This window comes from Sciurus vulgaris, assembly GCF_902686455.1.
Source record: "Sciurus vulgaris genome assembly, chromosome: 3".
NCBI classification, from domain to species: Eukaryota; Metazoa; Chordata; class Mammalia; order Rodentia; family Sciuridae; genus Sciurus; species Sciurus vulgaris.
The window spans coordinates 89,838,757-89,862,618 of record NC_136463.1 but is presented as its reverse complement, the minus strand read 5'-3'; the positions used below and the strand labels follow the sequence as shown (position 1 = coordinate 89,862,618).

At 48.5% G+C, this 23,862-nt stretch overlaps 2 protein-coding genes across 12 annotated transcripts in view; one reads left to right on the top strand and one right to left on the bottom strand.

Annotated features, from left to right (window-relative positions):
• The window catches only part of TMEM163 (transmembrane protein 163), an 88,171-nt gene extending 84,960 nt beyond the window's left edge, over positions 1 to 3,211 (top strand). Inside the window, exon 6 of the mRNA XM_079135712.1 lies at positions 130 to 3,211. Within this exon, the coding sequence (XP_078991838.1) occupies positions 130 to 190 (61 nt within the window). The 3' untranslated portion in view covers positions 191 to 3,211. The remainder of the gene's footprint in view (positions 1 to 129) is intronic.
• Positions 2,584 to 23,862, bottom strand: part of MGAT5 (alpha-1,6-mannosylglycoprotein 6-beta-N-acetylglucosaminyltransferase) — a 328,573-nt gene continuing 307,294 nt past the window's right edge. For all 11 annotated transcript variants that reach the window (XM_079135630.1, XM_079135632.1, XM_079135627.1 and 8 more), the window contains 2 exons: positions 14,949 to 15,106; positions 2,584 to 8,697 (listed from right to left, as the gene is read on the bottom strand). In XM_079135630.1, coding sequence (XP_078991756.1) covers positions 8,499 to 8,697; positions 14,949 to 15,106 — 357 coding nt within the window. In that variant the 3' untranslated portion in view covers positions 2,584 to 8,498. The remainder of the gene's footprint in view (positions 8,698 to 14,948; positions 15,107 to 23,862) is intronic.

Below are 23,862 nucleotides of genomic sequence, written 5' to 3'. Positions count from 1 at the left end.
TGGATGGAACTCCAAGGGGTGAATTTTATGGTACATGAATGACCTCAGAACGTGAGTTTCCTCTGTGCTTCCCTGAGCTCTGCAGGGGGCCTGGTGTCGTGGTGACAGTATCTCGCTTCCTCTTTGCAGGCTCCTCATTGACATGGTGCCCAGGGTGAGGCAGACACGTCACTACGAGATGTTTGAGTGAAAGTGGCCCCAAGGGCCAGTGTGGGCTGCTGCGCATGAAGACTGTCAGGACGACGAGAAGTTTCCATGTAGGCAGACGGTGCCAATATTTCACTGAACATCAGTTTCTTTTTTGGAAGTTTTCTTTCATACAGTGTGTCGTCACAGGACAAGGTCTGCCCAGTGGGTGGACCTGCCCTGCACCCTCACTCCGCTGCCCCAGTCAAACACATTAGGACAATGCCTGCAGGAGGGGACGCACTTTCCCATCTCAAGTCGGAACTGACATTTTCTGTTTTCTGGAGTAAAACAGTTCCTGGGGTAGGATATGATCTCTGCTTGGCAGCAAGCCCGTCTGTGGTGCTCTAAGCCTGAAACAGCGAGCAGGTCCCTCTCCTCTGGACTGTGTGTGGCCCCAGCCACCTCCTAGTTCCAAGGTTTCTTCTCTCCTGGCAGATTTTAAGGGAAGACTGGGTCCTTTAGTCCCTCATCCCCTTACGTAACTGGAACCATCAGTATCTCACTAATTTCTATCAGTGTGTTTCATTAGTTTCATACTGTTTTACTAATCCTAAATCTAAACAGATTTGTTCTAAAGGAGACCATTCTATTTTTTAAAGTACTTAGTGACTTGACATATGTATGAGCTTTGCATGGACGAACTAAATAAGCACATGACCCTTTCTCATACACTCAGAACCTGCACATCCATGTGAAAACAGGATCCATTTTTGAGAGATGTGAAACTAGTTTATTTGTAATAAATAATTATATAATCTATCTGTATATGCATACATCTATATGCTGTGTCAAGTGGTAATGGTACATTACAGTCTGTGAGAGATGGTTTACTCCTCTGTAAGGAACAAGGTATTCTGTTTATGTAACATTAGGTATAGGTTCTGTAGACTCGTTCCCCTCGCCCTGCAGCGTTCTGTACCTCTCACAGTACTGTCTGCCCAATAAAGACCTTTACCTGTTTTGTATGGCACAGCGAGGCAATCTTTGAGAGTCATCATGCAACACCAACAAAATTGGGGCTCGCCGTCATGGGCAGGTTTTCCAATGTAGCTGAAGGATGATGCGGGAGTGGTAGCTTTCTCTTCTGGGGGGTGGGAGCAGAGACCTTGAACTGTTGTTTTGGCCTCTCTAGGGCAGAGCCACCTGGACCACTGCATAATCACTTGCCTGGACCAGAGGAATGGCTAGTTCCTGGGTCCTCCACCTCAGCCTTCAGTGCCCTTTCTCCCATTGGGCTGGTAAAGGGAAGGTACAGGTTAAGTATCCCTAATCCATGAAGCCTGGAATCCTGAATGCTCTGAAATTCACAACACTTTGAGAGCCAGCGTGATGCCACAAGTAGAAAACTTCATATCTGACCTCATGTGATGGACTATAGTGAAAACATAAGTACACTGAATGTACTGTGCAAAATTACCTTCAGGCTATGGCTAAGATGCGTAGGAAACAAATGAGTTTCATGTTTAGACTTGAGTCTCACCCCAGCAGTGTCTCATTGTGTACATGTAAATATCCCACAATCTGAAATCTGAAACACTTGTTCCAAGCATTTCAGTTAAGGGACACAACCTGTAGCTTGTTCTGTGATGTCACATGGCACTCAGAGGACCTTCGCAAGATGTTCACATATTGCACAGAAAATGTCCCAGTGTGTGATCAAGTGTGGTAGATGCAGCATTCATAGTTTTTCTGTTCTGTAGGTTTTCTTACTGTATCTAATATACATTGTGGAAGTTCAGGGAAGGTGAATGAGGAGATAGCAGTCTCCAAACTGAGGTTCTCAGCATCTCCTTGGCACCTTTTTCAGGATTTGTGTAGAATCTCTGTTGCAGGCAGTCACCAGGCAGTGCCTGGGTTTCAGAGTACAGGCTAGGTCAGCTGTAGACAAGCTCCTTGATGTGGCCTTATGCTTCCAAGATCTCTGCCTGACCAAGCACTCAAGGCCCACTGATTCCTGTTCAAACAATGCTCTTTTAGAAGGCAGAAATGTGGTATAGGTACAGTAAGTTCTTATACTCAAGTAGTCTTTTTAGGGCCATTTTACTAGCCAATCCTAAAAGATTTTTAAATGTTTGGTACAGTGATTGATAGTTATCTCAAAAAAAAAAAAAAAAAAAAAAAAAAAAAAAAAAAAAAAAAAGAAAAAAGTCTAGCAGTTCACTAATTCAGCTCCTTGCTCAGTGGGTATGGGGCAGGGAGTGCTCTGACCTATTCTGACCTATGGATGTGCTGTTAAGGCAGAGAATGCTCCGTACTAAGACTATTCCCTCCACAAACTCCTTATCAGCTTTTTTTTTTTTTTTTAAACCATGAGATGCATCTGGACAGCAGCCCAGCTGTGTTCTGCGGCTGACCCTGTACCCAGCCAGCCCTCACAAAAACCACTCCCACCTGTCACACAAGAAAAGTTTATTGAAAAATAAAGTTCTCCCTAGTTTTCTCTACAACAGTGGAAAACAAAGCAGAGCTCTCTATGCCAGTACAGTAACGTTTGGACGGCGACACCTTATTTGCAGAATCCTGCACGACTTAACCCCAGAAGTGAACAGTAGAAAAGAGTTGTACCAGGATTTGTTCGAAGACACAGACACTAACGGCCATTTGCTAACAACAGTAAGGTTGTGACAGCAACTACAGTAGAAGGGACACACCATCTCCTTTGGCATCAATGTTATGCTGTGGTCCTGTTAATACTTGGGCAGGACGGTGAGCAAGATGCATCTCACGTTTGTGCCATCTCAGCTTTGGCAGACATGACAGATGAGAGGTTCCTGACCCACCACTTCATCTGAGTGCCCACTGCCGCCCCGCCCCCCCCCCCCCCCCCCAATCCTCCACGGACAGTGACCCTGCCTGCCAAATAGGCACATGCCTTTCCTGCTGGGGGGAGGCAGGGTAGGGATGAGGGACAGTCTTAAGGCGCCACAGAATCTTGGTTAGAGAGTGAGGCTTTGAAGAAGGCAATCCCAATCATTGCATCCACAGAACTCTAAGACTGCCGATCAGCTGAAGAGAAACCAAAGGAATTTGAAAGATACCAAACTCCAGAAAATTCCCGCATATTCCATAATCACAATCTGTCCAAAGTTGAGTCAACATGGGCAGGAGATAAAACTTTAAATTCACCAGAGAAATAAGAGGCTAAATCCCACCCCCACCCCCAACACCGAAACAAACAGCGAACTGATATTTAAGTGAGTTGGGAAAACATCATTAAACCAAGAGTAGCCTCTTGGGGAATGTTCTGTAAGGGGCAAAAATCTCTGCCCTGGGCATCAGGTGCCCTCCCTGGGGAGGTGAGTTTTCTCTGGGAACAGGCCCTGGAATTAACCTTTATTTGGTGGAAACATGGGGTCATCAGCCCGTTAGGGGCCACCCTGGCCAGCAGGGGGCAGCAAAGGGATTTCCTGGGGAAGGAATAAGTTTAATTGGTCATTCCTTCCCCTTAAATAACACAGGAAAGTCTCCATTATTGTATTGCAGAGGAATAGTATTCACTTTAATTCAAAGGGTACAATCTATCAAAGAACTCAAATTTCTAACTCAAAAATTTTCTCAAAGAAACCCCCTGGAATGTTCCAGAAGACATCAGTAGGGTGAGGTCCAGTATGTGGCCAAAGGTCACCTTTACCTTTTTCTATTCCAGTTAATAAGTTCTTGCTGCCTTGTTTCATTGGGAGCTGAAGTCTGGCATATTTTCAAATCAGTGCATTCAATAATACAGTAAAATTTCAACTACCAGGGTAGGCACAGAACTTGGACACTCTAAACCAGTAATTCCTACAATACTTGTTCAACTTGGAATAATATTTTCATGTAGGTATTATTTTGAATCAACAGATAGGGAGTGAGCTCAGCTCTTTATTTCTCAGGCTTTATGAAATGCTAATAACAATATTTAACATTTACTAGGGCTTACTACGTGCCAGGCACTGTGCTAAACATTGAATCCTCACAAAACCCTAAGTGCTAAGAAAGCTAGGGTAATTTTTTTCTGCATCCAAGACTATACAGCTAATTTGGTCTTTTGCTATATGTAAAAACTTGATGTTCCACTTTTTGTTGAAGCTAACAAGAATGAAAGGAACTCACCCTCAGCTCTAGAAAACTGTCAGCTTCCTAAATGAGTATGGATCTATTTATGTTCACCCACTTAGTTACATGAAGGTGCTCTGCAACCTCATAGGGATGGGTGGGATTAGAATAAAGCCAATATGGAAATTAAAATATTTTAAAATAAATAAAACAATCCAGGCTTGGGATAGTAACACATACAACAGAGCCTGTCGTTAACAAAATACTTTTCTTTTAATCAAGAATTTTTGAAGCTGGGTGTAGTGGTGCATGCCTGTAATCCCAGCTATTTGGGAGGCTGAGGCAGGAGGATCGCAAGTTCAAGGCCAGCCTGGGCAACTTATCGAGACCCTGTCTCAAAAAATAATTAAGACGGTAGGGGAGACTGGGGATGGAGCTCAGTGGTAGAGCACTTGCCTAGCGTGTGCAAGGTCTTAGGTTCAATCCCCAGTACTTCAATTAAAAAGAGATAAAAATTGAGGAGAGGGTAGCAGTGTCTAACTATATACACAGTCTAGGTAAACCACCTTGGTCTGATCTAAAAAGCACATACCCACCTATAAACTAGAGTTTCAGTCCAATCCATTTTATTGACACCTTCACTTCCAGTGAGTTGTACTGCAGCTCTACTCCCAAAGGAGTAATTATTCACCTTCATTAAATCCTGCATTCATCCACCAAAGAAATAACAAAGAGGGGCACAGAGTCTTCCCCTTTCATGATGCTTGCCAGCCGAAGTATTTCTGGGCTACTGTTTCTGGTGAGTTCAATGCAGCCCCTCCCTGAGCTGGCCTCCTGCCTCAGCTGCATCTCAGCAAGCCACAGGGTGGCAGGGAGCTCTGGTTCAAAAGCAGCTTGGTAACCAGCAGTCCCAAGACAGACCCACACTGTGGCCCAGTCTGGAGGAAGCCAGCCTTTTCCTTGGCCTTCTCATGGCTTCAAGTCCTCCTCTGTGAGTGAAAGCACCCAACACACAGAATGGCCTAGGGACCATTTTGAGTGCCCAGCTGGAACATCTGAATTCACTCAAGGATGTACCACCCTTCAACAGCACCCAGATTCCAAAAACCAACCCCAAAGCAAAGTGAAAAGGCACATCAGGAAAACAAACCTCACCAAGAGACAGACTCTAACATTCCAAACACAGCAAACACAAAAAGCAAACTAATAAGCACTGACAAAAACCCAATCAAAGCAAAAATGCAAAAAGCATCTCCATTTGTACATGTGCAAATCAAATTGCATACACAAAATAAATGAGGTGGTTACTGGCGTTCAAAGAAGTGTTTTCCCTTTCCAGAGTATTTACTCTAGAAAATGTTTACCTTATGAAGGAAAGGTTTCTCTTAATAAATTAGATAAATGTTTTTCCCTCAAGTTTTTGTCTCAAGATCACAATGGGGAAAATAATCAAAAGGCCAGGCAAAATATGATTATAGCACAGGAAAGCATTAATCCTGATTTCGGATCTCTCTCCCTGTGGATTGGTTATCAATTACTAATCAATTCAGGTTTCTATATAAAAATAGCAATGGTAAAACTGCTGCAGGCAGCCAGGCCACACTGCCACACTTTCCTCCCACACTAGGCTGATGAAAGCCCCTCCCCAGTTTCCCCTGGGGAACCAAACTTGGAATAAGTCCTAGGAGGCCTCAGAGCTGGTACACATTCAGGTGTCACCAACTCCATCAATAATGCCCTTAGCCACAGGAGTGTGAGTTAGTTTTCCCCAAGAGCAACAGCTCTAGCCAGGGAACTCAGGCTTACTTCCAGCTGAGACTGGACTGAGCAAGTTAGAGGAATTTTTAAATGGTAGAAAGTGCTCTTATAGGCTGCCTGACAAGAGAAGAACAGGAAGGTGAAGAGGCCCCAAGTCCAGGGATAGACAGGGAATGATGCCTGAAACTTCTGCAGGGAGACAACATTGCTTTACCAGGTTCTTTGCTTTCTGAACTCCTGTGCTTCTTGAAACAGTTCTCTGCTAAGCAGGTCGACCTAGCCCTGCCTGGGAAATCAATCTCAGCCTGCAGGCGCCCCCTGCTGGTCGGTTTCCCACACGGTCATCAGCAGCCTGGGAAGCTCCCTGAAGAGCCCAGCAGAGGGCGGAGCTGGCCTAGGAATTAACAGGTCTGGTAACTCAAGCAAACTCCCACTTACTAGGGGGCAGCCAAGAGGCCCACTGACTGGGAAAATGCCCTTCCTCACAGTGAGGATGCCAGCTTTCTTCCTTCCTACTGCAGAAACTGTCCTTTCAAAGCTTACAGAAATGAACACACGCACACGTGCACACACACGCTATCATAACAAAGTAGGTTTCATCTGGACGTCCAACCTTGGTGCTGGGCCAAGGCAAAGGCTATTCCCAGTCAAGTCCCCTGCATCAATGCTCTGGGCAGAGGTGTCCCCACTGGTACTTTCCCTGGCAGATGTGTTCAGGGAACACCTGAGGAGAGGAGACCCTGGCTGCCCCTCCACACCCTCTCTTCAGCTCTGGAACTGGAGGTAAAATTCAGATCCACTGAGCAGTGATCTGAAAGTTGGTATTATTTATGCACCACAGCAGAAATCGAGAAGCAGGCAGTTCAACTTCCCAGATGTAGAGGCTCCCTGCTCCCCACGAAGCAGGATTTTCCCCTTCCTTCATTTCCCGAAGGACTGTTCATCATTAGCCTTGCCCAGCTGTTCTACCTGGCAGAGGCTCCACCTGGCTGCACCCCCACAGGCAGGGTGCTAGGAAACGGTTTCCAGCTGCTCAGACACCAATCCGCCAGTCAAAGCTGGGTGGATGATGCTGGCAGCTCCTAACCAGAGGAAGAAGGCAGCTTACTTTCACCAGCACAGAGGTGTCAGGAGCCTCATGAGAAACCCACAAATATATATGCAGAGCATGGAAGCAGTGCTTTAGCATGTGTGGGAACTTACACAAAAGCAGAGTACGGGGCTCCAGGGTGTGGAAGGTGGGTTCAACATGTCTGCTCAGCCTGCTGGTGAGCTCGTTCAGTGGGACTGCTCAGCCCTCTCAGAATAACTCTACCTTGAGTAAAAACAGCCCAGTACTTTGGCCCTTTGCAAACCACACCAACAGGAAAGTGGCCAGGGAAGTGCAGGACATTCATCCTGAGCTCTCCCTGCTCCCCCAGCAAACATCAAGTGTTCACTGAGTGCCCTATTCCCTGGACTTTGGTGATAACAGGCTTCAGAAGGGACATAACTCAAGAACACCTGTCAGTAGCCCAGCTCTGATTATACCACAAATTCTTAAGAACTGAATTCGTTCCTGTCTGAAGCTCAGCTGTTGGGGGCTAAAAAGCCATCCCCCTTCAAGTCTGAGGGTGGCTCTCTGAGTCTCACCTCTACTCTCCAGTTACCACAAACTAGCTAACAAAAAATCCCACAATCCTGCATTTCTTTTCTAAAGGAATTCTAGCCTGAAATTAGGGCCAAGGTGGGTGGGCTGGTGAGGACACACAGGAAAGGCATCTCTCTCGACTACAAAGCAGATGTCCCTGTGTGTCTTCTGTCCCTGGCTGGGGCTCTCTGGATATGAAAGCCATGTCCCCACTGCCAAAGGGTTACATATCCTTTAGCTGCCAGTTGCAAAGTACACGTGGGATGCCTCCACTCTGTGACAATGCCCTCAACCGTTTGCTTGTGTTTCCAAAGCAAAAGTTTCTTTTGCTCTGCTGCCACCTGCATCCAGAAGTCAGGTCCCCATAGCTGCCCTTGAGCATACCATTGGTCCCACTACCCCACCTGAAGCAGACGGAACAGCAGTATCAGAATGACTAACAGTGGGAAATTAAAGAAGAAATGTGTGATCGATCCCCTTCCTCCCTCCCTGTTCCCCTCCCTCCCTCCCAAATAAATAAGTTAATGGGTTTAGGAATGTTCCCAAAGTTCTTTCCAATCAGCTTATTTCTCCTCTTTTGTTTGAATCGCAAGATTTCTTTTCTTCCCCACCCTGGAGCACCTGCATTGACAGTCTCCCTACAGCTGCTCCTCACACAATAGGATGTTCCTTGTACCACAAGAAGCCAGGGTCCTGGCCTGACAACTGCTCTTGTTTTGTTTTGGTGAAAACTCCCTGGGGGAGGCACTGACCTCAGTGGGAGCAATACCAAATCCAAACCTTAGACCAAAAAGTTCAGGCTCTGGCCAGAGTCCCTGAATGGTTTCTGCCCCATGGAGCCATGAAATTCCCCAGCAGACTGAGTGTGGGGCCAAGCTGGTGGCTGCTATAGGCAGTCTTTACAGAGGGCCACCTGGCCCTTGATGAAGTCCCGGCAGGGGCAGATCCTCCGGTGCCTGGGGTGGGCGCCTGCACAGCTGAAGAGCAGGAGGTCCCCTTGGAACACACAGTGCTTGCTCTTGGGGTCAAAGGAGGGCACCAGGATGTCCTTGGCCAGCTCTGAGCTTTGGCAGATCACTTCATACCTGAAGAGGAAGAGAAAGGCACATGGATTGTTAATGCAGGGACAGGGCTCATCCTTGTCACTGGTCACACCGGCCTACTTGCTCAGGTGTGGAGGACACATTCAGTTCTCCTGCTGCAAAAATGAAATGGTGCCCCTCTGACCCCGCAATTCTTCACCTCTAGGAATCTAGCTCTGGAAAGACATGTGTGCCCAGGTGTACCTACAGGAGTGTGTCTTTGAGGGGGTTTGGTGAACTGTAATGGAGGCAAATTGGAACCTGCCGTATACTCACCAAGTAGGGAATGGTTAAATGAACCATGGCCATCCTGTGCTTGTGGAATTCTAAACAGAACTCCAAACATGAAAAGCGTGCCCCAGCATAAGAGCTGTCCCAGAGGAAGACAGATTATGAAATAGGACATACAACGTGGTCAACCTCGCGTGTGAGTGTGGCTGTCCAAGCCAAGATGGCTGCACACAAAAGTGCTGGCAGTGAGCTGAGGAATAAGCCCGGGGCTAAGCTCCGTGTTAAGTATTTTTCAGAAGTCTGTTAAACTTTTGATTAAATGCTTATAAAGATTCCTGTGATATGGCTTTAGTTTCCCACTGGTGAGCAAGCGGGTGCTCTCCCAGGGGCTTCCCTTCCTGTAGAATCTTATAGGTTCACATGACCCTTCAACCATGGGAGATCATAACCCAGACTACAGACAAGGGAGTGGAGACTTCAGGACATGCAAAGCCAGCAGGCCAGGGCCTGCTCCTGGGGCGTGTGCTCCTCTGCCACCTTCCCTAACAGCAGAGCAGTCTGAGGGCTGCATACCAAGCGGCTTTGTCCCTCAGTCTGGGATCACTGCTAGGGAGGCACAGATAACTCCATTTTTCGTTTCCAAGGTACTGGCCACTTATCTCAGAGAGCTACAGATCTGTCCATCTCACATGGGATGCACTGGTTCACCCCACCATGGCTTCTCCAGAACAAGACTTTACCTGGTGTCCTGGGTAGAAGCCAGGTAGGACCTAGTGCTGCACCCAAGTTCCAAGAATGAGGTGTGGGGGGACCGAGCAGACCTGGGTTTCAGTCCTGACTTTGTCTCTTAAGAGCTGTGTAACCCTGGACAAATGACTGAGCCTTCTGTGTGGCTCAATATATTCTCTTGCGTAAAATGGGATAAATAATCCTTCCCTGCCAGAATTAGAGTGGTATCTCTAGAGCACTTGGCAGAATCTAGTTCTGAGTAGTGATCAGTAAACATTAACTATTATCATTATGATCACTGCCATTGCCTTCATGACCCTGGCAGGCACCGGACGGGTTATGGCACCTCCTCCCTTGCAGATGGTGTGAATCTACACACATCAGCCTTTTCCATTTTGCTTTGTTCACAGTAGTCTCAATTCTTGCTGGGAGGGAGGAGATTAGAACAGTCGAGATTTCCCACTGCCTCGGAGGCTTCCAGGCAGAAGCAAGAAGCACCGCCCTCTCTCTTCTTTCTTTGGGCAACCAGCTGCTGGGCGCTACCTCCTCTTGCCAACGTTAATCCGGGGATCACCAGCACATCTGCGGGGGTTCTGGAGCAGGCTTCCAGGCTGCCAGCCTGGCTCTGCTCATTCAAGGCTGAAGCCCCACTGCTCAGGAACCAGCTCTCCTGGGGCTCTGGTCTCCCTCTGCAGGGCTCAGAATCCCCGCATGTGCCCATGACACCAGCTCTGAGGCGGGCTCAGGAGGCCAGCACCCCTCTTGCCTTGTCCCTGCAGTCACTAGTGTTCTACGTTTTCCCAAGTGCCTGATATCTCTGGCCTTGATGCCGCCTGGGAGATGGTGATGACCGGGGTTTTATGTCATGGGGACCATGAAGAGAGAAGGCCGAAGTGAGCATTTCATGGATTTTCTGAAAAGAAAAATGAGTCGGGGACTTTGTCCTTCTCAGGGTACCAAACTGGCTATCAAAGAGAAAGGGGCATCTGGAGCCGAGCTGGGAATGAAAAGTTTACATGTGAATGTGGCCTCGGGACACAGATTTATGCTTATACTATTTATTTATGTGGGTGGATTACAGTAGCTGCTATGCCCTCATTCAGACCAGCTGCCTGGCATGCTGCTAACCAGGAGCGTAGAAATCTCTGCCACCACTCTCAGACCCTGTGGTTGGGGGTGGAATTGCTGGGAGCCATGAAAAGCCCTCCTATGCCCTCCCAGGTCACCTGGCCTCAGGCTTCGGGGCAGTCTGCTTGTGTGCACATACCTGTGAGTGCACATCTGTGAGTGTGTCTAAACTGGGTTTGCAGCAGGAGACACCTACTGGGGAGACGCAGAGACTCCTACAAAGGGCTCCAGCAACTGACACTTCCTGGGGGCCACAGTGAAGACCCACCACAGGCAACTCCCCAAAGGTTCACTGATGTGTGTTGGGGGCACATACCACTTTAGTCCCTCTCGAACACCACACAACCCCCTGGTCTGAGCATCTCCTAGGCCCCCAGAGGACTCTCCCTTTTGTTGGTGTGCAGATGCCTGTTCCACAGCCCTGGGCAGGTAGGAAGGCTATTCCATCATCCTCCTGTAACTAGTGAGCAAACGTCATCAGAGAGGCACCTATCACTGGAGAGCATCCTGTGATCAGACGGCCTCCCTAGCCCAGGAGTCCTCCCTTGGTCCCTAAGAGATCCCCTACCTTTTCATGGTGCACACAAGGCTGCGTGTGCCTCTCTGTCCCTGTGATTCTGTCTTGCTCAGATACACCCTCCCGCTCAGACTCCAAGCACCGTGTGTATCTTCCTGTCCTCTCTCCGACGATGCTGCCTTCTCTACAACTGGTCCATGACACTTTTCTTACAGGTTGACTGTGGGGATTCTGGGGCTCCTCAGCCTTCAGTGTACAAGTTACAGTTCTTGAAGAAGAATAAGAGAATAAAGTCTCCTCCCACGGGGCTGCCTGCTTCTCCTCACCACAGGAGTTAGGCTGGGAACCCCAGCACCAGGAAGAGGACAGAAGCTACCTGCCCCTCCCTGACAGGACACAGGCCTGTCCTACCTGCTGCTCCTGTTCCTCCCACTGGCCCCTGCCTGAGTGTCTTCCTTCCCTCCAAGACCTGGAGACCACCCTGGTTCAGGGCTTTCTCCCTTCTCAGTGCCAAGGCACAGATGGTCAGAATTCATAGCTTGGAGTCCCCAGGAGCCAATGCAGGTGCTCCTCTGCTTAATACAGTGTTAGGTTTCCATCAACCCATCCTAAGCTGAAAATATAGAGTCTACATATGCACTGAATACCCAACCTACTGAGCACACCGGCTTACAACATAGCAACCTGGCACATTGGGGGTTCCCCCTGGTGACCACGTGGCTGATTGGAGTCGCAGCTCACTGCCACTGCCCAACATCATGAGATGGTATCAAACCACCTTATCAAACCATCATCTTATGTTGGGGGTCATCTACAAGTTAAAATTTTGGAAGATACACCATTAAGAGGTAGCCAAGAGCAAGGGACGTGGTTCGGCTGTGGAACACTTGCCTAGCATGTGTGAGGCCCTGGGTTCAATCCCCAGAAAAACAGAGGTAACCAAAACACAAAGTGGGCTTCATGTTAACACATGTTCCTTTTTACGGAGCTGAGTCTTCCCCACTGAGCCATGCTGCAATAGTCTCTGGCACTTCCAGGGGCTTTTTGCCTTCTGGTTCCTTCCACCCTGCATCTAGATGAAGTCTTGTCCAGAGAAGGAATCACATCTGAATCATGAATGCTCTGAGGTGGCCTCTCTAGCATTTAATCGTTCCCTGCACATACAGGAATTCAAAGACCTCGGCCCCGTCTTCCGTGATTCAAGATGCTCCAAAGGACTTGATTTATGGAGTATATTAAATTCATACTATACAGTAAGGACAGGTAGCTCTTAAAGGTCGTGGACACCCTAAGACAGAAAAGAGCTTAAGCTTGTCTGAGAACCAGGCCCCAAGTTGGAGAAGCAAAAGCAGCCCTGGCTTGTTGAGCTGCTAATTGCTAATTGGCCATGAATATGGATGGGCCAGGATTACCTCCACGCTGAGGAGGCACTCAATAGACTGCCAGATAGCTAGGGTTTTTACAACATTATCTGTATTTACAAATGCATGAACAAGTTATTCAGTAGGGCTCTTATGTTCACCGAATTAATTTTAGATGGCTTTATTGCAAAATTACCATTCATTCCCGCCTCCTGGTAAGAAAACCCAAATACTACTGTGGGGAGGGGTGAAGGAGAGAGCGATCCCATGGTACAGGGTCTGACTGCAGGAGTGTTCCTCACCATGCCCCTCTACTCTGTGGACTCTGCATGGGACATGGAGGAGGAGGAAAAGGCAGCAGTCTGACTGGGGGACTGGCTTTTGTAACCTCAGCCTGGCCACCTCTAGCCTACTTCATTGTCAGAGCAACCTGGAAAGAGGGGCCCTTCTTTTCTTCAGCAAGGGCTATATATTATCATTCTGTTGTCACACAGGATGTCTCCATTCTACAGCTGAGAAACTGATGGAACAGAGGGAACTGGCCCCTTTCCCAGCTGTTGATTGCCCTTAATGCCCCACTGACCCAGACCCTTGCCCCAGAGGCAGGTCTCCTGTGTGGGCTCCATGCTAGCTCTGAACCAGACCTCAGACACCATTACTGAGACCAAGAAATCCAACTCCGTCCCAGACTGGGAACAAAGACCTGCTGCTCAGGGGTCCCATGCAGGTTCCATTCCCAGGAGGCAGCTTCTTGTCCTTCCTCTTCCAGAAGTGGCTTCCCACGGGCAGAACTGGGAGTACAGTGCCACATCTGGACCGAGCAATTTTGGACTTCTAGTAGAGTGCTCAGGATTCTCAAAAAGCCATCTCACCCTGGGAGATATCTGTAAAAGGAGCCAGTGGAAAGCCGACCCCAGAATTTAGCATCTCTGCTATAGAGTTGGAGGCTCCCATTGGCTTTCCATATATGTCAAACGCCAGCCCTCTCAGAAAGTTCCCTGGCCTCCCTCTTCTGGCCTGTGCTTTTATGTTGACGGTGGAATCAAGGTAGCCTCTGGTTATCCCATAAAAAGGCCGGTTTCCCCATAAAAAGAAAATATGGCATCCCTCACAGTCCCACTCAGGAGAGTATTGCTGCCAGTGATGCCGGAGACCACACATTCTAAAGGGAGTTTTATACCACGTTTCAGGATAGTAAGACTCAGAGGAGTGACCAGGCCAGCTCAGACCTCCACGACAGTGGCCAGGTATGAAGCCAGAATGGGACAGCTGAGTCCTGACCCCCAAGCACCCTCTATACCTTAAACATCCTCTTCAAGCCTAGGATACCACAACCATTGGACTGAATATTTACAATTGAGATAGCAGTCCCTTAATGTTCATAGGTATGTATCTTGGAGAAAATCTCTTATCAGGCATATTAAAGTGATGGGGGACTAGATTGTTAGGCAATATGTGGACCAAGGCAGGGATGATGAAAGTTGGGAGAACAGAATGAGCACTGAGAGGGATCAGCAGGCAGAAGAAACCTCATGTGGAAATTTAGGAACTGCAGATGCCAAACTCAAACACTGATGCAAAGGGAACGAATGGCATCACCAAACAAACTGCAATTATGAGGCCAGAAATTCCAGGAACACGAGGGGCCCCAGGTACAGCCCTGGCCAGCATTCCCGGGCCTGCACCTGTCTGCTGCCGAGGGACCTGATGCACCATGCACCAAAGATGCCTGAGGAACGTCGAAGGGAGGGGACCAGAAGAGGGAACGGTAGCACTTGCAATCTACTGTGGGCAGTTTTGTGCCAGGTGCTCCTCCCCGTTTCTCACTCCTTTCTGACTCCAAGGTTGAAGATGTCACCTGCCCCCTGCACTGCTTGGACTCTGCTAGGGGCCATCTAGGAATCTGGCTATTGCCAGAGGTCTCAGGGGCAGGTCCATCCATGGCTGTGATTCTGAGCCACCTCCACCCCCTCTCTGTTCATAGGTGTGGCATTAGCAAAATGAACACCTTCCACAATCTCCAAGGCCAGATGTGGCATTATTTATGCAAATACAATATTCCCACTCAGATCCCAAGTATACCACATGCCAGGTGACTTCATCTTACTGAACACTGAAAATGCTGAGCTAAGCCTCGCTAGGGGGTCAAGCTGCAAACTGCTGCCTTTACCCCATCTCTCCCCTAAAGTCCACAGCCTGGAAACTGAGACTAAGCACCTTCAACCTGACTCTAACCCAGAAAGCCCACAGAGGCTGAGTTGCCCCCCTCCCCACCCCGAGGCACTTACTTCAGCATGTCCTTGTCCTTGTTGAGGTGCTGGAAGAACGACGGCTCACAGATGAGCTGGTTCTCTTGGCACACCTGCTTGCAGGACTGCCCAGGCTCAGCTAGCTTCACCTGGAGGGCACTGAGGGGTGGCCACATCACCTGCCCATGGCAGAAGTCCTACAATGAAAACACAGTCATCAGCCAAGGGACCAAGGATGCAACTGGGCATCTCCACCTCTGCCAAGCCATCTGGAAGATGAGAGGGACCAACTATGCTGTGAGAGAAGAGTGAACAGGAGAGTTGGGAGCCAGATACTTTCGGGCTGGACACCTCTGAGCCAGGTCTTGACCTATCTCATTACCAGCTTCCTCAACCACAGAGGGGGATGACAGCAACGTCTCCCACGCAGGGCTGGAGGGTGAGGCAATATCTGCAATGAAAGCAGCATCTACTATGGCTCGGACATGAGGTCTCCCTCAAAAGTGCCTGTGTTAATGAAGGAATATTCAGAGGCAAAATGATCAACCTCATCAGTCCATCCTAGTTTAAATGGACTGACTGGGTGGTAACTGTAGGCCGGTGGGGCACAGCTGGAGGAGGTGGGTCACTTTGGGCATGCCCTGGAAGGACACACCTTCCCTGTTGCCCCTGTTCCTTTCTCTCTTTGCTTCCCAGCCAGCATGAGATGAACTCTTTCCTCTACCACTGCCCTTCTGCCACGTTCTGCCTCACCTCAGACCCAAAGCAAAGGAGTTAGCCAACCATGGACTGAATTTCTGAAACTATGAGCCCAAAATAAACCTTTCCTCCTCTAAGTTCTTTTGGTCAGGTATTTTGGTCACAATGAGAAAAAGCTTACTAACACAGCACCAAGCTGACCCACAGGGGTGGCTATTCACTATGCTCACATCAGTAATCCCCCAAGGGCTATTTCAATCTGCCCTTAAAGGCACATCTTCACCTGCCTGCACCAGCTGGTCTACTCACCCTTCTCTGATTCCAAAGACTTGGTAAGAATTTACCAGAATTTTGCAGCTACCTAGTATGACATTGTTTTAAGTCAAGGGCAACATGCTGAGGCTTTGAGGTGAAGGACCACACCAAGGATCTGCAGGCATCCCAAGTATCACCTGACATGGTTCCATGTCCTTGGTGGGGACTCGCTACTTATTGGTTGAAAATAGTCACCATGTTATAGGAACTTAACAAGCACAGACAGATGTGAGGGACATGGCACCCTTAACAACAGGGTCAGTATGGGGCAGAGCCAGTCACTCCAGGATGGAGAGGGAGTGAGGAAGCAGCACACTGGAGGAAGATGAAGGGGTAAGCAGAGGGTCAGAGGACCAGGGGCATCACAAACGATAATGAGAAGTTGGGGAAGGGAGGGACAGCCACTCTATGACAGGGAAGCCTCTCTGGTCAGCTGTGCAGGAAGCAAACTTACCTAAGCGCCAATGCTGGTATGCATGACCCTGGTGCTCAATGGAACCAAGGCAGAATGGCTCCAAGTCCCCAGATGCCTGACCTGCTGTAGTTGCCACCTGCACAGGAGCATGGAGGACCTGTGTTTGATAACTCCTTCAGGGGAGCGCCAGTCCTTAGGTGGGACGATTAGGATACTGGGTGCATGGGTGCCTTCTGATAATGCACCCCACGGACAGAGGGGACACATGCAAAGAAACTGATGTGAAACAGCACAGCATCATTGGAAAGATGAAGCAAAGGGCTCCGTATCATCCAAAGGTTGTATTTAAACAGACACCTATTTAAACACAAATAATACACCACATGAAGAGGTTTCCATGCACTGACATAGGAACATCTCTGAGGCATAATGAGCAGTGAGGGGAACGGGGTTAAGGGGGTGCAGAGTGCGTTTCCATTTGTGGCAGGTGCTGGGGAAGGAGGTACAGACACGCAGAAACGTGTGTGCTATTCCAAGAACACCTCCTGCTGGTCATGCTGCTGCTGAGAGGTGTAAGGAAGGACTGGGCCCAGAAGACTGACTTCGCAGTGCGTGTCTTCTGGAAGATTTTACTTCTCCTCAGGTTTCCTTTGCCCTTCTGTGTGAATGAGGAAATTAGTCATCTCGGAGCTCCTGGCACCAGGGCACACAGAGGAAATGTGCTGTCCCACCCTTGTTTGTTGTAGGGAGCATTGCATGAGGGGGCCTCACACTGCCCCACAGGTCCCCTAGCAACGAGGAGGGTGTGGCACCCCAACGAGCTGCATCCAGCAAGGACCTCTGGCACTTCTTGTGTTTTTCTTTTTCTAAAAAACAAACTTGTGCCTGTATTACTTTTAATGAGCCAAGAGTCAGCAAAAGGAGCAAAGAAACCCTGCTTCTCCCAGATTCTGCAGCCAGCCAGTCGAGATCCACTCTGCCTCTCCTGTTTACTAGTTATGTGAACCTTTGGGCAAAATACATAACATTTGGAGTCTCAGTTTCTTCCTTAGAAAAACAGAGATGAAGATAGTGATAATTCCCTATGCTGCTGGCTTCTTTCTGCCTCCTTCTTAAAGGAGGTTAAGCTGACGAGAAAGGCTGCCTGCAGGTAGCAAGCCCCTGGCACAGCCTTCTCTTTCAGTCTCTGCAAAGTACTGATCCTGACTGGACGTGTCAGGCAGGCCCACTGCTGTCCTCCACGTGACTCTCTCCTGATGAGGGACTCAACTCCACCAGCCTGAATTCGTGGTGAGCAAACAGAAATGTTTCATCCAACAGTGGGCAGGAAACCTAAAGTTGGATTTCTATTGGCTGTAAACACAGACTCCAGAATAATAATTCAGAGATAGAAATACACTGGATTATTTAGGAATGTTGGGATCTAATCTTCTGAAAGTGAGGCATGGTGACAGGTGAGCTACCATGTGTCCTGAGACCCACACAGCCCTGGGCACCACCAGGCAAGAAGACCCATCTGACTTCTCATGTTCTCAGTGGTTTTGAGCACAATCTAAGCCCCTGCTCAGCCACAGGCAGCACAGTAAACTGGGCCTGCATGCTTCACTAAGGGCGACAGCATGACTGCACAGACCCATTACCGAATGGGACACTGTTCACTGATGGCCACTGCTCTTTCATATGACAGCATGGGGAAGCCTTGCATTTTACACCCTGCCCATTTCACCAGGATGACAGTCATCAGACAGGAAGAACACACACACACAATGACCCGGAGTTGTTGGTTATGAGAACTAAGAGCCGCATCGGCATTTGGAAAAGGTCCAGTGTTGCTTGACTGGCTGGCTAATGTACGCATCTTTGCTTACAATTCCTTAGGGGTAAATGGTAATGTCAACAGCCTTTAACTACAATAATAAGGAGACATGAAATCCGGCACACACCAAAGCCTACAGGACAGGTAAACAATCAGCAAAACTACATCAGATCACCTGCCTCAGATGAAGCCAAGTGGGCCTTTCTTCTTGGATGAAGGCCTTGCTGTAGTTTAGATCCTGCATGTTCCCCAAAGGCCTGTGTGTTAATAGCCTGATCCCTACTGTAAGCACTACTGGGAGGGGTGGAGCCTGTGGGAAGGGACCTAGTGGGAAGCCTTTAGGTAACTGGGAGTGTGACACGAAGGTGATATTAAGACTCCCACCCCAACTTGTCTCTTTTTGCTTCCTGGCCACCAGGAGAGCAGTTTTGCTTGGCCACATACTCCCAGAATGATGTAATGCCATGGGCCAAAAGCAATGGGGACGACCAATCATGGACAGAAACCTCTGAAACTCTAGCCAAAAGATACCTTTTCCATTTATAAGTTGATTATCACAGGTATTTGTTATGGTAATAGCAAGCCAACTCACACACCTGGATTAGGCTAAAGTTGAGAATGGATTTTATGACTTTTAGGAAAACTGACATCACTCTCCAAAAGCCCCTCGGAGCTGAGGATAGCTTCTCTGCACCTGTTGAGTTTGAGGAAGATTAGGAAACTTCATTCCTTATTCATCCTCAGCTTGTACAAGGCCAAAACTAAAGTTAGAACACAGATCCTGCTGTGCTGGGGAGGAGGTGATGTGGCAAAGGACTGAAAGGACCAGAATTGAGGCCAGGCCCCAGCACATGGTGCTTTGCGCACATTACTCAGTCTGGTCTGACCTCCCTTAGAATGATGCTAACAGGATGTGAGAATGGAGCCCAGCGCAATGCCAGCAAACGGCAGGTGTTCCATGAACACTCATCTCCATCCTTGGACTCCTCCTGGGAAGAGCTGCCTCCACCCTGTGCAGCTTTCAGGGCCACCTCCTCGGGGCAGCCCTGGATGAATGGACCTCCTGTACCTGGTCTGGGAATGGGAGTCGACCTTAAAGCCACCCTGTGGGCTGCCTGCCTGCTTCTTAAACCTCAGCAGCCACCCTTCCTGGGTCCCTGGCAACTGGCCTGCTCAGCTCACTTCTGCACGGGAGTGCGTAGGCTCCAGGCGCCCTGCTGCTGCTCACCAGGACGATGGTCTGGCATGCTCCCAGTAGTCTGTTTTGGGGGCCGAGAAGATCAGGAATAGTAAAAATAGCAGTGGGACCTTCGTAAAGCTTGGGGAACCATCTGGAAAGCCTGAGAGTGATACAATCGAACACAGGGAGCCTGAAGGTGTCATCAGAAAGCACAACAGGGGTAAGGCAGGAGGGGGCTGGGGCCTGGGCCGAGATCCTGGCCCAGCTGGGGACTTTACAGACGTTTCCCAAGCTCTCTCTGCCTGTCTTCACACATAAAATGGGGACGGTACCATCTGTCGTTCCCTGGATAATTCCTGTGGGAAGAAAGTGAGATGACTAAGAGAAGGTCCTGAGATGTTAAAAGTAATGCTCCAAAGGTGGATCACTCCTTGCTGCCCTAGGCCACAGGCCAAAGCCGAGCTGGATGGGTCACGCGTGACAATTCATCCAGGAGAGCCACCCCTGGGCCCAGATGCTTGCAGATGGAAATGGAAGTCCCTGCCAGAAGCCTCCCCTCACTGAAGGTGCAATCCCTACTGGGTGCTCATGGGAGGCGGGAGCTCTTCTGTCTCTGTTAGCCTGGGCTTACATGGCAACATCAAGTCGCCAAGTCTCCTCATTGTAGGCACATATTCACTCATCTGCTCATTCAACAAATATTTGCTAAGAGGCAGAAAAGCATTAATTCATTCACAACTTTACAAGTGACCATTAAAGCCTTATGCTTTAGAGGTGTTAGAAATACAAACATGAAGGAGACACAGTCCCTGGACTCAGAGGTTCAGTGCATGGGCTAAAGAGGCTGATATTTAAAAAATTACAAAACAGAATAAAGCACATAACCAAGAAGGATACAAAGGTCACCTGGAGGAGTGAAAGAGTGATGGTGGTAGCAATTAGAGAAGGCTTCCAGAAGATAGGATTTTCTTGGATGGGTTTTGCAGGCTGAATAGGAGTTGGTGGCTTACCAGTAACATGGTGTTTTGTGTATAATTGGTGCTCAATTAAGATATGTTGAACAGAACTAAATGGTCTTGGCATTCTGGGACTTTGATAGTAGCAGAAATAGAAAAGGAGACTATTCCAACCTAATGAGGCATTTATGCAGCCAGAATGAGATATACACAGTAATTTCCAATCTGGTTAACAAGCCCACTTAGAACACACACCATCTGCATTCCTCTCTAGCAATTATTTCAACTAGTTACCAAATTTCTACTGAATGTGCTTGACTATTTCCAGGCACTAAGTATAAACCACAGTGAGGAAGGTTTATTCACCAACAAATTTATGAGAAAAAGCAACACCCTAAACATAAATACAAGCTCCATGAGGAAAGGTAGGGGTGCCACCTCTGTCACAGAGGCTAAGTGGTGACTTGGAGAAAATGTGACTCACAAAACACCCCAAGGGGTGGGGCTGCCCCAGGGGAGAAGCACCAGGTGGAGGGGCGGGCTGTGCCCAGTGGGGAGGGTCATCTGCTTGCTGCAAAGCAGAGGTTCTGGAACAGCGGAGTCACAGAAAACACCACGTGTAGCCCGTGGGGGCTTCTGCACAAACCCTCTTCCCATCCGCCTTGGCCAGATCCTTCATGGATTTACTAAGGCCCTGGCGTGTTAGGTGCACGTGGATCTCTGTGGAACCCACATTGTCTGGAACTGAGAAGACAGGTTCAAATGTGCAGGTCTGGAGGCAGGAGCTAGAGGGAGTAAGGTCGGGAATTTGTAAAAAAAAGAAAAAAAGGGGGGTTGATGGGATCGCTTCCAGACCATGAGAGTGGGGTTCAGCCCACGTTCAGCTACTCGAGGGCCAAGGCACACACTGGTTACCTGTGTGACAGTAGGGAAACCCACGGGCTGGCACAGGATGTTCAAAACATACTGATGATTGATTGGGTTAAGTCAGCTCAGTTGCCTATTGACACCCCCATTCTTCACCTGCACTGCCCCTCAAAGGAAGCGGACACTGTCTCCAGGCAGTCCCAGAGTGCTTCCCTGAAGGAGCTGTCAATTTGTGTTTTCATAAAGACAACCAAGAATGTGACTGTGAAGCTGTGCAATAGGGACTAATGTCCACGGACCATCCTTACACTTATCAATCAACTGAGCCAAAATCACACCTTGATAGGGAAGCAAAAATCTATCATATTTCCTCCTCCTGGAACACTGGGAGTCTACCTAGGAGAAATGAAAAAAACATGTCCCATGGACAGTGGACATTACAGCAGCACTCATCACAGTCAAAATAACCTGATGTCCATCACCGGTGGAGGGACAGCACATTGTGGTCCATCCACACTATGGAATAATATTCAGCCATAAAAAGAAAGAAATTGTGATACACACTATAACCTGGAGGAGCCCCAACAACATATGCTAAGTGAGAGAGGCCAGAAATCTCCAGAAAAGGCAAATCTGCTGAGATAGGAAACATATCAGTGGTTCCTGGGGCTGAGGCAGAAACAGAACTGATTGCAGACATATCATTTTGGGGTGAGAGAAATGTTGCTAAACTAGACTGAGGTAGTCACTATACATCTTGATCAATTTGCTAAATAAACACTGATTGTATCCTTACATGGAATGAATTTTTTATGGTCTGAAAATCACACCTCAGTGAGGCCGTTAGAGAAAGATACCTTGGTTGGTTTCTGGGCTCCGGCAGCAGCAAGCAGCTAAGGCTTTCAGAGTGCTCATGTGGGCCAGCTACAGTCTTAGCCTGATCAGGTATCAATCTATTGATTTCTCCACCAACTCCATGAGGTAGAAGCATTAACCCCACTTTACAGAAGGGGAAAGAGTGCAAAGAGGGTACACAACTTGCCCAAGGTTGAAGTCAGTGGCAGCAGAGCAGATGTGAAGCTTCTGGGGTCCAGCACTGTCACTGCCCATCCAGATTCCAGAAGCAGGTAATAACAGCCCCAGCCATTTCAAGAGTAAAGGCTTCCCAAGCCAGTGCCCTCCTCCTTCCCCTACTAATTCCTTTTCCTCTTTTTGGGCAACCTCTGTCATCTCCACCATCCCCCTGCCCTGGGACTACCCATTCTTGCTATAAGGTTTCCCTTGCGCCTAGAACACACCCCAGTAAGTTCCACATGGATTCAGAGGAGGAAGCCAGTCTAAGAGCTTCATCAGTTTCCACTGCTGTTTCTGGACTTGACTGTGTCCCTCCATATCTCCAGCATGCTTTGTACACAAATTCCACAGCTCTTTACAAACCAGGAGTGTGACTGACCATCCTGCACATTTACAGTCTTTATAGGGAGTAGAAAATAGGGTTGAAGAGTGTATGTGTGGTTTCCAGAAACCCATGGGAATGCTGCCTTTCCTTTCTATGATATCTGGCTGGAGGCAAATACATTAATTTCCCAAGAAATGCACAAGGAAAACCTTAACAAGCCTGGACACACTCAGGGAATAATCATGCTTGATCTTTGATTACAAGGGATTTCCACCTTGGCACTCACTGCCCCTTTGCTGGAGACAGAGTCTTTTAGAGTGCTCACCTCAAAGATACTCAACGTTTGTAGTATAGTAAAGCATCAGGGTGGGTGCATCGAGGGAAAAGAACGAGCACTCCTCCTAGAGCCAGGCTTCTATCTCCCTGGGTGCCTGCACCCCCGGGCTGGCTGAATCTGAGGAAGGTTTCTTGCTGGTGGCTGTTCAATTGTGCACTGAAGCCTGGGGTGCTCTCGATTGCTGTCAATTGGCTTCCTCTAGCACCTGCCACCTTGGGTGAGCATGACAGATGACCTTGAAAGTGTTCTGGGATAAAAGCCCCCGTGTTTCCCTTGCAGATCACAGAGAGGGCTCCGAGGCCGAGATCAGCCCAAGGAACACTGTAGCTTCTACAGTTCATGCACAGGAAGCTCCTGCTCAAGGCAGAGACACATTCTCTCCATCCTCACTGCTCTTTGAAGATACTCTGCTGGTGTAAAAATAACCAATGCCCCAAGTTCTACAAGATTGGGACTTGTAATAGTGAGAGGTAGGAGACCCAGTCTAAGCCAATGGGGTCTATTCTGGGTCTGATAGAATTCCTGGCATAAACTCAAACTAGGCTCCTTTATTGCCCATTTAGCAGCACTGGGAGAATGTTTTACAAGAAATGCCCCAAAGACAAGATTCCTAGAAAGATTTTTCCTGAGAACCCAACAGCACCATTGCTGGTCACCCTGTGATAAATCCTTTCTTTAGCTTGTCCCAGAATCAAAGCTGAACTCTCCAGGTGAGCCTCAGTCTTTTCACACTGACTTCTCCTCCAGCTTTGTCTCCTGTGCCACCCCACTCTTCAGCCATACCTGTGTCCTGAAATTCACATCATTTCTTTCTTTTCAGGCTGTGGCATCTAGACTTGATTGGCTCTTCCCAGGTTTCCAACTTTCTTCCAGGACTTACCTCCTATAATAAGCTTTTGAACACTCTCTCCATCTCTCTCCTTCTCTTTTCTAGGGTCTAGGCCACCTGATCCCAAAGCATCCTGGTTC